Here is a 14,216-nt window from a genome sequence, read left to right as displayed (position 1 = left end):
GGGTATCCCCGTCCTACACATAAGGAAATTGAGGCTCAAAGAGATTAAGTCACTTTTCCAAAATGAAAAGAGGGCATTTCAGAGAACTAGATGAATTCTGATCTGGGAGTCAGAGCTTAGGCCGTTTTGTTCCGTGACAGTAGCCTCCTGGCCCTTCTAATCTTGGCAAATACTGGCGAGGCCTCCAACAAAGGGTAGAAGCAGAAGTGGCATTGCTCAGAATCCTTGAAGATGATGCATTAGAAAAATTGGAGGAAGGAGTGGGACTGGGAAGGAGGTGGGGAGCTGGAACTGGGGAGCCAGGTGTTAGAGAGCCGGGAGTGTTGAGGGCCAGAGACTAGGGTGGGGGTTGGGGGAAAAATTTGTAAATAAAGTCATAATTTGAGGATGGAAGGGAGAAAAGTTTAGAAAAAACAGGAATATTAAGAGAGAAATTAGAAGGCTTTCTTCTCTCAAAGAGCTGATACCTGCAAGCCTTCCCAGGGGTGGGGATTGTTGGCTGTGCTCTCATTCCATATTTTCAGAATGCCGACCTCTAGCTGTCTATAACTTGCTTGTGTAGGCAATGAATCAACACTGACTAAAATTCTGGCCTATAATCCTAGCTACACTGGAGGCTGAGATACGAGGATTGTGGTTCGAAGCCAACCCAGGCAGAAAAGTCCACAAAACTCTTTATCTCCAATTAACCACCAAAAAGCTCTTGGAAATAAACTTCACAACTTAGAGGGAGAGGAGATTTGGGGGTGAGGAGTGAGAGAAAATGAGGGAGGGGGTAACACTGTTCAAAAAGAAATGTACTCATTACCTTACTTATGTAACCATAACCTCTCTGTACATTACAATAAAATTATTTTTTTAAGAGAAAAAAAAGCTCCAGAAGCAGAGATGTGGCTAAAGTGGTAGAGTACTAGCCCTGATAAACCTATGCCCTGAGATCAACCCTCAGTTCTGGCAAATAAATAAATAAATAAATAAAAAGCTCTGGCTGCCGGAGTCAATGCTCTCCTGAATGGGATGTATCAATACCAGCTGATAATTTTTGCTTGAATGTTGATTCTGTTTGGGGAAATAGCCAAGTGATATGCACAGACAAGACATATGTTGTTGCTTGGTCTGAGCTGGGTTCTGAGCTCATGCCCTTCATCCACTTTACCAAGTAGTTAAACAAAAGCTGGCTCAAGCCAGCTGGGTTCCAATACTGGACTTGGAGAATTGCCCGAACTAGCACCAGCAGCTCTGATGGCTGTAAGGCTCTAGAAGCCTGTGTCATACGTTACCATTTCTCCACCTGCAAGGAAAAATGGGAGGCAGCAAGTTGAGAGGTTCTTGCTCAGAATGGGATAAAAAAAATGCAAAATGAGGTAGAAGCTACTAAATGAAACATCTCGATACACATTTTTTTCATGTTCACATTGTAGAGAAATGAGGAGGAAAGGAGAGGAAATAGGTAGCGGGGAAGCTGATACTACAAAGAGGTAGCAGAGGAGCTGGAAGGACTTTGCCAACTGCGGGGACAAGTCCAGCCATCTTTAAGTGGTACTAGACAGTGGTCTGGGGCTCACACTAGGAGGCAGACTTATGCTCAGAGCTGGCTGTGGAAAGGTTTTTTGGCCAGGTGCTCTCCAGCCATTAGATCTCAAAACAGCATATAAAAAATTAAGGAGAAACTGAGGCATCTACTAGTGCAAAGCCTAATATCTGCAATCAGTGTCAACATGTTTCATGAGCTGACAGGGATTAGGGAAGGCCACCTGAGGATTAGGTGTGCAGATATTATATCTAGTGGGTATTATACTTGAAATTTTACAAAGTAGCAATAAACAAAAGGCTTCACATTGCAGGAAGGATACCAGCAGAGGGATATAAACCATAGAACCAAAGTATAAACAGGTAAGAATTGACTCATGTCTTCACCCTGCAGATCCGGAGCTCTTAACCAGGGAAGGATGGGTAAGCTTGCCAGGTCCCCAAGCTTCTTGCACTCCTGTGCAAAGTGACCAGAGTGTGTTAAGTTTTCAATGATTCCATAGCCATCACTACCCGCAAGGTTGAAAGCACCAATATCTCCTAAATGGACTGTGCATCAATTGGTCACTTGGTGTGTGTGCAGTTTTCAAATCGAGGGTTTTTTTTTTTAGAACTGGCATATACACAGCTAGCTCTTGTGATTTCATTTCATCTCTCTGTTTAATCACCCATACCTGGAAAAGGTAAAACTGGTCAACAAGCTTCTCTGCTCCTCACTGGTAGCAGCTCCCAGGACCACACAGCACTGTGCCAAAGCACCTTCAGTGGTGGATAGACTTTATCAGTGACACACAGTATACCAGCTAGATACATACATAATAACAAAAGTCTAAGGACTTCTTGAGGCTTGATAGCTAATTGTTGAGACTCAAATTCAATGATGTTCAAGCTGTAAATAGCTAACAGAAACCACAGTTTGGGATAGACTCCACCCTACACACATACACATTCCCTGTACAATCTGCAGAAAACACTCTGTTCCACAAAGGTCAGTGTAACCTCAGTCCGACATCCACCCCTGGAGGTGAACCCTTCCAGGAAGTGCAGCTAACTAACCCTGGATGGGCAAGCAGGCTATCCCCCGAAGTTTGCAGCTTAGTGGGCAGACTAGGGAAAATAGTGTAGGGACAGTGTCTCTCCTGGAACCATCCCCATATTGAAGCCAAGGCTTGACTTTTCTGAAGCACAGAAGTCCTGTTTCCAGGATGATATTATACAGGACAACTTGTGAAACAAGGAATTGTCCTCCTGGCCCTTGGGGTACAGGTGGAGGTCCAGGTAGTTCTCTGAGCTCTGCTCCCCACTACCCCTCTTCAGGTGGTAACAAGGCATGTGCCAACTATCTCCCAGGGCTGTTTTTCCCCCTTCTACAGACATAAGAATCCACACAGTTTCCCTGCCTGTCACCCTGGAGAGTGGTGAGGACCTTTGGAAGGAGTCTGCCCATCTTTAGATTAAACTTCAGGGCTGAAGGTTACAGGCAGGGGACAGAGGAGGGTTGGCCAGGCAGGACAGGGGAAGGAAGGTGGCTGGTGTGCATCTGTCAGGAAACCTGTTCCTCCTCTGTACTAAGTCCTGCTTCACATCCTTTTCCCTCTGGTCACGCTTCACCCACCCTCTAGAGGGCATCTCTCATGTCATGTCTAAGTGTTGGGGAAGCTCCCTAGAGCAAGACCCCAGCTTTTCCTCTACAATTCCTCCTACAATCCCAGAACACTGACTGTGAAGTCATCATCCCAAATCCTCCATGTTCTAACAAAACAGTCTCGAGGACTGTAAGGTTCAGGACTAAGGAGAAGAGGTTCCGTGGCAAATTTGGGGTTGCATTCCCATCCTCCTTTCATTATAAATGTCATTATGCCTATTCCCCCAAAATATCAGATCACCCACCCCAACTCTTGGGTCTGCCTTCTGGTCAGATGGTCTTGTTTTTCTCATGTCAGAGAAAAAAAAACACATTTGGGCATTATGACCATCTCTGTCCAAGATCATCTCTGTTCTTTCTTGCAAAAGAATGAGTTTGCAATGAGGACTTTCAGAAACATGCCAGTCAAGAGATTTTCTCAGAGTAGAACAGGACTGTCATTCACTGTCCCCATCCTTTCCCTGAAGGAGCCCCACTTAGCCTGGTCTCCCAGTGAGGGCTTGTGTGGCAGGCAGATTCCAGAAGAGAAACACCAAAGCTATTTCCAGTCTTGAGGTTCAGTTGGCCAGAATCAGAGAGGTACAGATCAACAAAGAAGAGGTGGTTTTTTTGGTTGTTTTTTTGGTTTTTTTTTTTAAACTGTGCTTTATTTAGGGCTAAGCTGGAGAAAGCGTCATCCAATAGTTACAGAAGGTTACAAGAGTTTTAGGGAGTTGGGTGTGAAAAGAGCAGTTGTACTGAACTGCAGCTGTTTGGAATTTTTTTTTTTGTACAACATCTGGACATCCTGAAAGGAGGAGTCAAGAAAAAGAAATTCTTTTTAAAAAGTAAAGAAAAACGATCAGAAAAAAAAAAAAAAGGAAAAAGCAAGAGGCCTGAGAGGAACTGGAAATTTGTTCTAAAGGAAACAAACAAACAAAAAACAAAAGAACATGGTAAGTCCAAGAGCCCCTCCCCCCCAGGCCTCCTGATGAACAAGACATCAATAAGAAGTTATCAAGGCAGAGGTGCCAACACAAGTCTTCCCAAATAAATTATAATAAATATGTTATACTTTAAAATATATGTGTTCTTAAATAACTCAGTGTTTTTTTTCTGATTCTGAGATTTTTTAAGCAATGTCTTTAACTGCTCTAAAGTCATTTACCAAAGATAAATATCGTGCTTTCATTAAATAGTTCCTTGTTTTTTTTTCTCTATCATTACAATTAAAAGTCCTACAAAATATGCAAATTTATTTACAGAAAAACAGAGCCGGCATCATTTAAACATCCCTGTTTTTCAAAATTCCTTGTAAACAGTTTCAGAAATTCTTCAAAGATTGTTTATGTTTCTCTCTCTTTTTTTCTGTGTGTGTGTGTGTGTGTGTGTGTGTGTGCGTGTGTGTGTGTGTGTGTGCGTGTGTGTGTGTTCTAGTTGTTTAAAGATGAAAGTTCCCAGTTCTCCCTGGCCCGGAAAGTCTCTGGAACAAGCATGAAGGCGAGTGAAGCGGGAGGTGTCCAGGGCTTGCAGAGAGCGAGCCAGCGCGCACGCGCGGCTCCCAGAGCGAAGCGAGAGGCGCCGACCGACGACGGCTGGTGGAGGCGGTGGGCGCGTCCTGGCGGCGGGCGCGTCCTGGCCGGTCACCGCGGTGGGCCATCGGAAGCCCGCAGGTCGGGTCTGGGAGAGGAGTCCGGCCTGGCCCTCGGAGACGACGGCGTCCGACAGCACTCGCGGGGAGAAGGGATTGATGCTCAGTCTAAACTCTACAAAAGTACAGTCCTACAACATCTGGGATTTTAGCAGTAACGCTAACGTCTATAGTTTTTTTTTTCCTTTTTTAATTTTTTTTTGCTCTCCTCTAATTTTTTCTTCTATTATATAGGTATTTTTAAACTTTTCCTTTTTTTAAAATTCTGTACAACTATTATGATTTTTAAGAGGGGGGGAAGAGTTAGAAGCATTTACAGACGTTTCACAACAATTACCTTGTCTTGGAAGTCCCTTTGTTCCCCTCCTTGTTTTCTCGCACTTCATGGTTAACGAGTTTTAATGTTTGTTTGTTTTTTTCTGTTGTTGTTGTTGTGGTTGCTTTCCCCCAAATATCCACCAATCTGTTCGTCTCAACAGCTCCATCCAGACATATAATACAGAAAACCATAGGAAAGTGTCATAGACTTCAATGAGGGTAATCAAAGCGCCTCTCAAAGTATCAAAGAACTATTATCTTGCTGTTTTAAAAGCATTGAAGCATTATTTTTTTCATTTTTTTGTATTTTTTTGTATTTTTTTAAATTTTTATTACATTTTTTTTTCATAGAATCGCTCTAAGCTGTTTCAAGAACAGCAGGAGGCAGGAAGGAGGTAGTTCTCCATTCCCCTCTATTTGACATAGAGCTACACATCTGCAATAAAAAGTTTGGTCCTTTGGTCCCTAAATAGCTAAAGGAATGACAGATAGAGATGCTCAGTGCGGCCTCCCAGCCGCCCCTTGGGGACCAGGCCCCAGCTATGCGCCTGGCCCCGCCCGCCTCAGGGGCCCATGGGCTGGAAATGCCCCAGGATTGGTCAGCAGCAGCGTCTCCTCCCAAGTGCCCAGCCCTTCAGCCTCCCCATCCAGTCGTTATTTTGTGTTAAAGTTGCCTTTTTTTTGTAGGTTTGTTCCCCTCATTTTTCTTCCTCATCATCTTCTTTAAGTCATGTATATTTTCCCCCAAACACGTGCCCTCTGAACTCCACAGATGCTATACTTTCCTTGAAGAAATTTTACAGTCTCACAGAGAGTCTGGAGTCTTCAGCTTGATTGATATTGGCTGATATGTCAAAGGTGTCATCCAACAGTTCTCATTTATAAATAGAGAGAGAGAGAGGTTTGTTTTTTTTTAATGTAGCCCGTTCAGCATCCTGCCCTAAAACGAAGAAAATCAGGGCTGATTAAGCCAAAAAGGAAAACACAAAATGCATCCAAACACCAATAGGAACCTGCCTCGGGGTAGGATGGGAACTCTGGGGGATGGTGGGAAGGAAGGAGAGACCAGTATGAGAATTAGTCATGATCATGATACAGTCAAAAGAAATTCGCTCTTCTATTTAAAGTGAGAAAACACTGGGCGGCCTGATGGTGATGGTTGTAGCTGAAGTTTAGAAGGTGGGAGAGCTCTCAACTTGGATGTCTTTAGAGTGTGAATTGAGGGACAGCTAGAACTAAGGGAAGAATTTGGGGGTAGGGGTATGAATTCATAATTAAACATGTCCTTGAGGGATCTAGCCCAGATACTATATGTATACAGAAGCCTAGCAAACAAGATAGCAAAAATCTAGCAGCTCACCCACCCCTCCCCCAGCTAGAGGAAAAGAAGGAAGACAGAGCTGTAAGTTGAATTTTGCAGAATCCTTGCCCAGTTTCTAGCCAACCACTTCTTTCCCAAGGTCAGTTACTATTTGCGAGGCTGTGTATATATATGTATATCTGGATATATGTGTAGAATATTCACCTGCACATATGTGGATATACATGGGTATGTGTGTATGCATATGCACATAATACACACATACACACATACATAATACTTTTATCATACATGCCAGGGAATTTAGAGGAAATTCAGAACTTCCAAGGAATGGATGGGACCACCTAAAAAAAGGTCAGAATAGATTTAATTATCAAACTAAAATCAATTAACTCAGATAGTTCTTGATTTTCGTTTTGAATGGTGGCTTTTTTGTTTTGTTTGGCTTTAAAGGAAGAAAATCATGATCTGACTAGAATCAGAAGGCGAATGCTTCATCATTGTGAGTTAACAAATGAGACTCATCTCCATTCTAGCAAGCAGCTTCCACTTATACATGAGGTGACTTGTTACATCAAGAAAGTTAAAACTGCAAAGCCCCCAGTTGAGGGGGACAACGTCATGCGTATATCAATCCATGCTGGCAGGTTTTCACACTGTTGATTCAACAAACAGCAAACCGTACACAGCAGTCTAAACAATTACAACACCAAATAAAATAATAATAAAATTAAAAAAGAAAAACACTTGTCAAGGACCCTTTTTCAGTTGTAAACAAAAAGGTGCATTTTTGCTTTTGTTACTAGTATTCCTTCCGGACCAACCAAAAAAGCCCTCCCATACTCCCAGTCCCCCTCGCCCCCACCCCACACTGAATTTAGTAGAAGTGGCTACAATACAAACCTTAAGACAATTGTTTCCAGGGCTCTCTTTCAGAGGCCTCTGGCTTTGGACTCTAGTTTTTTTTGGCATAGAATTTTTAAAAATCATTTTGTTACTGTAAACATTTTAGTTTTGGTTTTCATATTTTCTTTTGAGATGAGATTTAAAATAGCCTAACTGGAAAAAAGACCAGACCTAGGAAAGTGTCAATTGAAAAAGGCCCCCAAATTTCTAGAAAAAAAATAAAATCACAATATTTTCAAGTGCAAGTAAATCAACCACGCATAGATATTTTTAAGATGTTTTCCTTATTTTTAAGAAAAAAATGAAACTGGTTTGCATAGTTAAATGATCCCATATTTTGTAATTCAGGAATTCATCTTTATTTGTACTAATTTTTTTGTTCTTTTTGTTTTGTTTTTTTTTTCTCTATGTGACATCTAGAGAAGCATAAAAAAACGCTGAACAAGAAAAACCAAACAACAGAAAGTAAAACCACTGCAAGCACCAAGAACGAAACGAAAATGAGCACAGCAAAAAATCGTGGCAGCACAAAAGTCAAGAAAATGCACGTGTGATCATGACTGGCCAATCATCAACGGATACGACATCCAAGAAAAACGCTCCAATCACAGCACCTCCACGAAACTTGACGGCAAGTGTCATGCAACCGATTCTTAGCCTTGTTACATGACGCCATCATGTCACACTGTGAACTTTGAGTTGATTTGAACTTACGGATGGGGGACTTTTCTCCACTCTCATGTGATTACGTGAACTTTATTCCTAGCTCAGCGCGAGACTGTGGTGGATTTGACTGGCCCTGGTTGGGTTGTTGGAATTTGATTGAATGACAAAAGAAGAAAAGATTTATATATATATATTTATATATGTAGAGAGAGAGAGAGAGGACAAGAGAGTGTGGGCGGGGAAGGGAGACAAGGGAGGGCTGGGGGGGTTGGGAGTGTGGGGACAGGAGAGGGGGTTGAGGGTGAAGAAGGGCAAGGAAGAAGTTAAAACAAAATTAAAAGGAAAAATATTTATACAGCACCAGACCACAGCATCAATCCAAAAGCTTGGATGAGAGAACAGCAGTCAAATCATAAGGGAACTGAAAAGAACTCAAAGGATGGAGGAAGCCAGCAGACAGACGACATGGGCACATCAACACACACGCACATACACACACACACAGCTGTTTATGCAGACACATGATACACTGTGAACAGGAGCAGAGCCTCGCACGGGGACCCTCAGGGCATCCCTCATGCGCTGGGAAGAGGAGGGGGCATGGCGGTTTGGTGAGTGAGCCAGGAAAAATCAAAACAGCCCCTCAAACCACCATGGCTGGCAAGCAGATCTCAGGGAGCAAGCTCACTGTATTAACACCCTTGATTCTGTCTCCCCAGGTTCCAAGCTCTCCTCACCTCCTGTTTGCTGTGGCTACAGCTTGAGGACCTAGCAAGGGTGGCTGGCTGGGTGGCCCTTTTTGGATGGACAGGTCATATGCTGGCTAAGGGCAGATACTACTCGGCAGCTTGTCTCTACCACCTGGCGTCCCACCTTGCCCTGAGCCTAGGGAAGGATGTCCCTAGATGGCAAAGACACCCAAAGACATGGTGAGATTTTATGGCCCTCCACCTTCCCCAGGTTCATACTTCTTTCCTTAGAACCTTCAGAAAACGAAAGCTTCCATTCCTTTTGAGATTTCGAAGTAAATGACATTGATATTCTTGGCATTCTACAAACATGCTTGGGACACTGCTTATTTCCTTTCATGACCCCCTCACATACTTTGTTTTTGCTCCCCAGGTGGCCAAACTGACTGAGGCTGGTTCTGGTTCCATGAAGCCTTGCAAAGGCTTCATAAGAGAGCCATAAAAGAGCCATTGCAGGGTGCGCCCGCCAGAGGGCAGTGCAGAAATCCTGCATCTCCAGCTCCTGCAGTTCTGGGTGCCTTTGTTGACCCTTCTCTCCCGACTTGTCTTCTACCTCTTACCCCCTTATGCCCCACTATTGACAGCTCTGTAGACTATCCTGTTCCCCCAGCTGCTGCATCTCAACTGCCTTCGAAACTGGAGGAGCCCTCATGATGGAGAATGAGCTTCCTTCTCCATGAGTATTTTCAAATTGCTCTGTTTTGGGTTATGTTCTGTCCCACTCCCCCATTTATTAGCCCTATGTTCTGCCCCTGGGATTTAGGGTCCCCAGCTCCATCCTCCTCCCTCCTGCTTATCTGTGAACTTGCTCTCTGCTCCTCCAAACCCTACCTGCCCTTGGTTTATCGGTGGTTTCTAGTCCCACAGGCCTCTACATACTGTGGTCTGTCAGGATTTTTCCCCCTTGGGAAGATGAATGGGCACCCTCAAATCATACACTGTCACAGTGGATAAATTGTATAATAGCTGAGCCCTATGCCCAGCCTCCAGCTCAGCTTTTACAGAGGTATTGCCCGGCCTCCCTCCTTTCTTCCCTCCCCAGCCCCTTGCCCTGCCTCCTCCCCATGCAAGCTGCTTTCTGTGTTCTTCCAGCATCTGCTCTCTTTCAGACCAGGGCCTGTCACATGCCTACCAAGTCCCAAATGTCACTCCCCTCTGCATTGCTAATCCTCACAGAAGCTCCTAGGCTTACCCAGGATGCCTGGTTGCTCTGTACCTCAGGCATGAGGAGAAGCCTAAGAACTGAGGACTGTATTGCCATCAGGTGTCAGCTCTGGCAACTGCAATGATGGGCCACCATGGGGATTCTCCTCCTTCTCCTCCACACTAGTCCCAGGGGATCTCAGTCATTCCCTCCTTCCTACCCTGCTTGCCCTCTCTCCTCCTCCTCCTCCTCCTCTAGCTTTCAGCCCAGCTTCCCTTCAGTGCCAAGCACTGTTCTGGGCACAGGGACTCAAATGTGGATATACATAGCCTCTCTTCCTAAAGTTCAGTTGTACACACTTCCTCACACACATCCTCTTCTCACACACACTCATACAATGCAGCCTCCCATGCATTCAGCCCCCAAGGTGCCTGCCCAGCTGTGTTCTCGCAATCTCTCTCTCTCTCTCTCTCTCTCTCTCTCTCTCTCTCACACACACACACACACACACACACACACACACACACAGCTATCTTCCTTTAGGCCAGGTGAATCTCTGCCTACAGGAATGAGTCTTGCCTGGCCATTCTCTGGTGCACCTTGCAGAGCACAGCACTGGAGATGAAACCAGTATCATTGAGCAGCATAGGGGAGCTGAGATCATGTCTTGGAAGCTCCAGCTCAGGAAAGTGGACCAAGTGGAATCAATTCAGGACAGAGGGATCCCAAGACAATTCTGAGCTGGGCAGAGCCAGGTAGGACTGTTCTGCCTGCTGGCTGTGGATCTGGTCATGATCTACTTTTTTTTTTGCCCACTCATTGTGCTTCTGTTTCCTTCCTTAGTTTTCCAGTAAACATTTCTTGGAGAAACTCAAGCAGCTAGAAGGGTGGTGGCAGCAGAAAAGGGAGGAAACAAGTGAGGAAGGAGAGCTTCACTGACTCCAGCCCTAATCCCTCTACAGCTGTGATCTAAGTCTATGGAATGGACCCCAACTGTGTTCCCTATGGCTAGCCTGAGTAGGCCCCTCTCCTTCCCTAGTCTACTTCACGATGTTTTAACTTGACCTTGGACACCAAGCTTGCTGTGTCTTCTACCTTTACCACTGTAGGTGGTTACCTCAGCCTAGAGATCCCCTCCTTGCTACCTTTTTGCTCCCAGCAATGGCTGGTCCCTTCTATTCCTGCTCAGGCCTTCCTGAGCATGTGACGCCAACTGAGGCTTCAATCATTTATAATCACCCTTCATTGGCCTGCTTTTTGGTGCCATTTTCTCCCTGGCTGGCAGCTCAAGAAGGGCCACTTCTCACTGCAGTCCCAGAGGCTGCCTGAGAAGTCCCCATCTCCTCCTGCAACTACAGCTTCCTTCGCCTTAGGCTGGGAAGGTTGAAGGCAGCATTGGTTAAGTGCTGTCTAAGCAAAACACCAAGGAGTTTTGAAAGACTGGTTTAGGAGGAAAGAGACTGTCAGCTGCTGACTCTGGAGAAGTAAGGTGCCATCTACTCTCTGAAATTCACGACACTGTGGTATAGGAGGGTTGGGGTGGTATGGGGGAGCTGGGGCTTCTCATTCTACTCACTTGAAGGGAACTGGGCTCCTGCTTTCAAAACTTGGCTCTACCACTTACTAGCTGAGGGACAAGTCACTTGATCCTTCTGGACTCTGTGAAAAAATGGGAATGCTGACACTAGCCAGTTGAGAGGTGGTCATAGCTAGATAATTTATGTCTTCACAGCTGTTACCTGTCAGAGTGGTGCCTGTAGTAGGCCTTTGAATTCCACAGTATAAGAGTCTACCCTGCTTTTTAAGCTATACCTCCTAAGCCCTCATCCCGTTTCTGAGTACTAGCTGGATCTACCCTAGAAGCTACTTCATATCTTAGATTCCAATCTAAGGATTGCAACAGCAATCCTTCATCTGGAAATTGCTCTGACTTAAAGAGATTCTACTGTTGCTTGGGCCATGGAGGCAAAGACATCCGAGCTACTATCAAGAACAGTCATTGGGACCCCTGCGATTCTCCAGGCACAACTACTATGTGCTTCCTTTAAATCCTCTGACTTCAATACCATGGGTTTATGGATAAGGAAATGGAAGTCCAGAGGGGTAAGCATTTTGACTCAGGTCATGCTTGAAACAGAGCGTTCACATGTGCAGAAAGAATTGTGTGATGGAACCAGCCATCTCCTTCTATGGAAATGTACCCACTTCCTGGCTACCTCCTGGTAACTGTGTGCACAGAGCTAGAAGCTCCATGGTGTGATCCACTCAGCATTGCATCCCCAGTGCTGAGAGCCAGGGCTGGCACAGAAGGTGCCAGAACTCTGAACCAACATGTATGTGTGGAGCTTCCCACAAGCCAGAAGTGGGAAGAACTGGGAAATTAGGAGGCCAGAGTCCAATTTTTCTCTTCCAGGCTTGCAGAGCAGCAGTTCTTAAGGGTGGTGAGTGTTGCTAGTTCTCAGTGAATGGAGAGAGGGTCTTCCACTGGTGTCTCAGTAAGGTGAGGGTAGGATTTATGGAGAGAACAAGATGCTGAAGACTCCAGGCCTGCATTTGAATTTCTAACTCACATGCCTGATCTTTCTCCCAGGTATTCTGCTCTTCCAGACATGTGGGCCAAAAGCTAGGAGTCATCCTAGGTTCCTCTTTCCCTTGTACCCTTCTTAATTCATTTGAATTCATTCAGGGAATCCAGACATCCATGGTGCTGCCTTCAAAGCACATCTAAGACACCAAATCCTTTACTCTCCATGGCCTGCTCTCTCACTGAGAGCTCAATGCAGTAGATCTTTGCTTCAGACCTTATAGACCAATATCAATACAACATTCCGAGCAAGCCTACTAAAAGCAGTCTTCTCTCAGAATTTCCCCATGCCTAATCCTGCTTTGGAGATTCAAGTCTATAAACAGCCTGTAGGACCCAAACCCTCCTCTATCCCTCTGTGGTTCTCCTCCATCCCAGGTCTCCTATGCCTCTCTCTCAGCCCAAGGTGCCCTCCAGTGACTCAGCCACTGCTGCTCCGTGGACTCACTGCCCATGTGCTTGCTTGCCTTGGGGTCTGTACACTGACCTTTTATCACTTTCTCAAGTCTTTGCTCAAATTTCAATCTCTCAAGGAGACTGGCTCTGACAACTCTACCTGATTTAACTGTAGCCAACAATTCTAACATACTAGGTAGTGCACTTTCTGTCTCCTCCTTCTCAATGTTGGCCATTCTGTTCTGAGGGCCCAACAGTACTCAAGGCGCCATACTGCTGAATAAATGAGCAGGAAGAGCCCAAAGGTAGTCTTCAGACCTGGTCTGACATCTCTCTCCACCCCTTTCACAGGACGCTGTGTCGAGAAAAACACTTGGTTTGACTAGGAGTGTCTGGCTTCCTCCAGCAAATTCCCTGCCTGAGAAGAAGACAGGATTGTCTACTCATTATGACCCACTACCAGGAGCAGGTGAAGGATCCCAGGTCTAGGCCCTCTCTGCTCCCTGCCTTTTGCCCTGTCTGTTGTTTCCAAATATCCTGCCTCTCCTGTCCTGACTGAGCTATGGCAATGTGAAGGGTCGACCCTCCTGGAAGAACTGGGGAAGGCCAGAGAGTCTGGGAGGAGGAGGCTCCAACATGTCACTGACCCCCCCTGCAGGAACTGAGCTTGCCATCTGCCTTCCATCCCAAGGTCTCTGGCCAACAGAACTCTATATGGTGACCTGGAGGGACAGGCCCAGGGCTGACCTTGCTTTTCAGACGGCCCCCTCACTTAATAGCCAACGCCTGGATACTAAGTGGTCCAGGGACAGGGGAACCGCCATGCCCATTTCTGCCAGGATGACCACAGCTCTGCGCCTGTCCTATGGGCTCTGGGCATAGGGAGTTGGGGGGGGGGCAGGTTGAGCAGGGCGCATCGGGTCCAAGACACAAGTGAGCGTTGGGCCCAAGGAGGCCCTAGAATGCGGCGGGTCCGTCCGATGTCCTCTCTCCAACCTCCCGTCCCCACGCACTGGCCACCCCCGGTTACCTGTGCGAGTCCTGGTCTCCCCCGGGGGACGCTCCCGCCGGCGCTCAGTAAGGGCGATTGGCGTCTTTGGGCCGCTTCAGCTGCACCTTGAGCCTCTTCATGCCGATCTGGAAGCCGTTCATGGCCTGGATGGCGGTCTGCGCGCTGGCTGGGTTGTCGAAGCTCACGAAGCCTGGCGAGACACGAGGGACGAGGGCCTGGGTTTCCACGGGGCCGCTCGGGACCACTCCCGGTGGGGAGGGATTGGTGGGGAGGAGGCCGGGCGGGGGCGGGGCGGGGCTCACGGCTCCTCCCCCG

At 46.3% G+C, this 14,216-nt stretch overlaps 1 protein-coding gene across 14 annotated transcripts in view; it reads right to left on the bottom strand.

The window, feature by feature from the left end:
• Positions 1–5,439: 5,439 nt before the first annotated feature.
• Celf4 (CUGBP, Elav-like family member 4) overlaps positions 5,440–14,216 on the bottom strand; it is a 274,650-nt gene continuing 265,873 nt past the window's right edge. For 10 of the 14 annotated variants that reach the window (XM_013014837.1, XM_013014831.1, XM_013014836.1 and 7 more), the window contains one exon: positions 13,964–14,091. In XM_013014837.1, the coding sequence (XP_012870291.1) occupies positions 13,964–14,091 (128 nt within the window). Of the gene's footprint in view, positions 6,064–13,919; positions 14,092–14,216 lie in introns of those variants that run through there. The other 4 variants (XM_013014834.1, XM_013014833.1, XM_013014841.1 and 1 more) reach the window with 3 other exon arrangements.

Source organism: Dipodomys ordii, unplaced genomic scaffold (genome assembly GCF_000151885.1).
Source record: "Dipodomys ordii isolate 6190 unplaced genomic scaffold, Dord_2.0 Scaffold25, whole genome shotgun sequence".
Classification (NCBI taxonomy): domain Eukaryota; kingdom Metazoa; phylum Chordata; class Mammalia; order Rodentia; family Heteromyidae; genus Dipodomys; species Dipodomys ordii.
The sequence above is the reverse complement of the archived record's forward strand: the minus strand, read 5'-3'. Positions and strand labels throughout refer to the sequence as shown.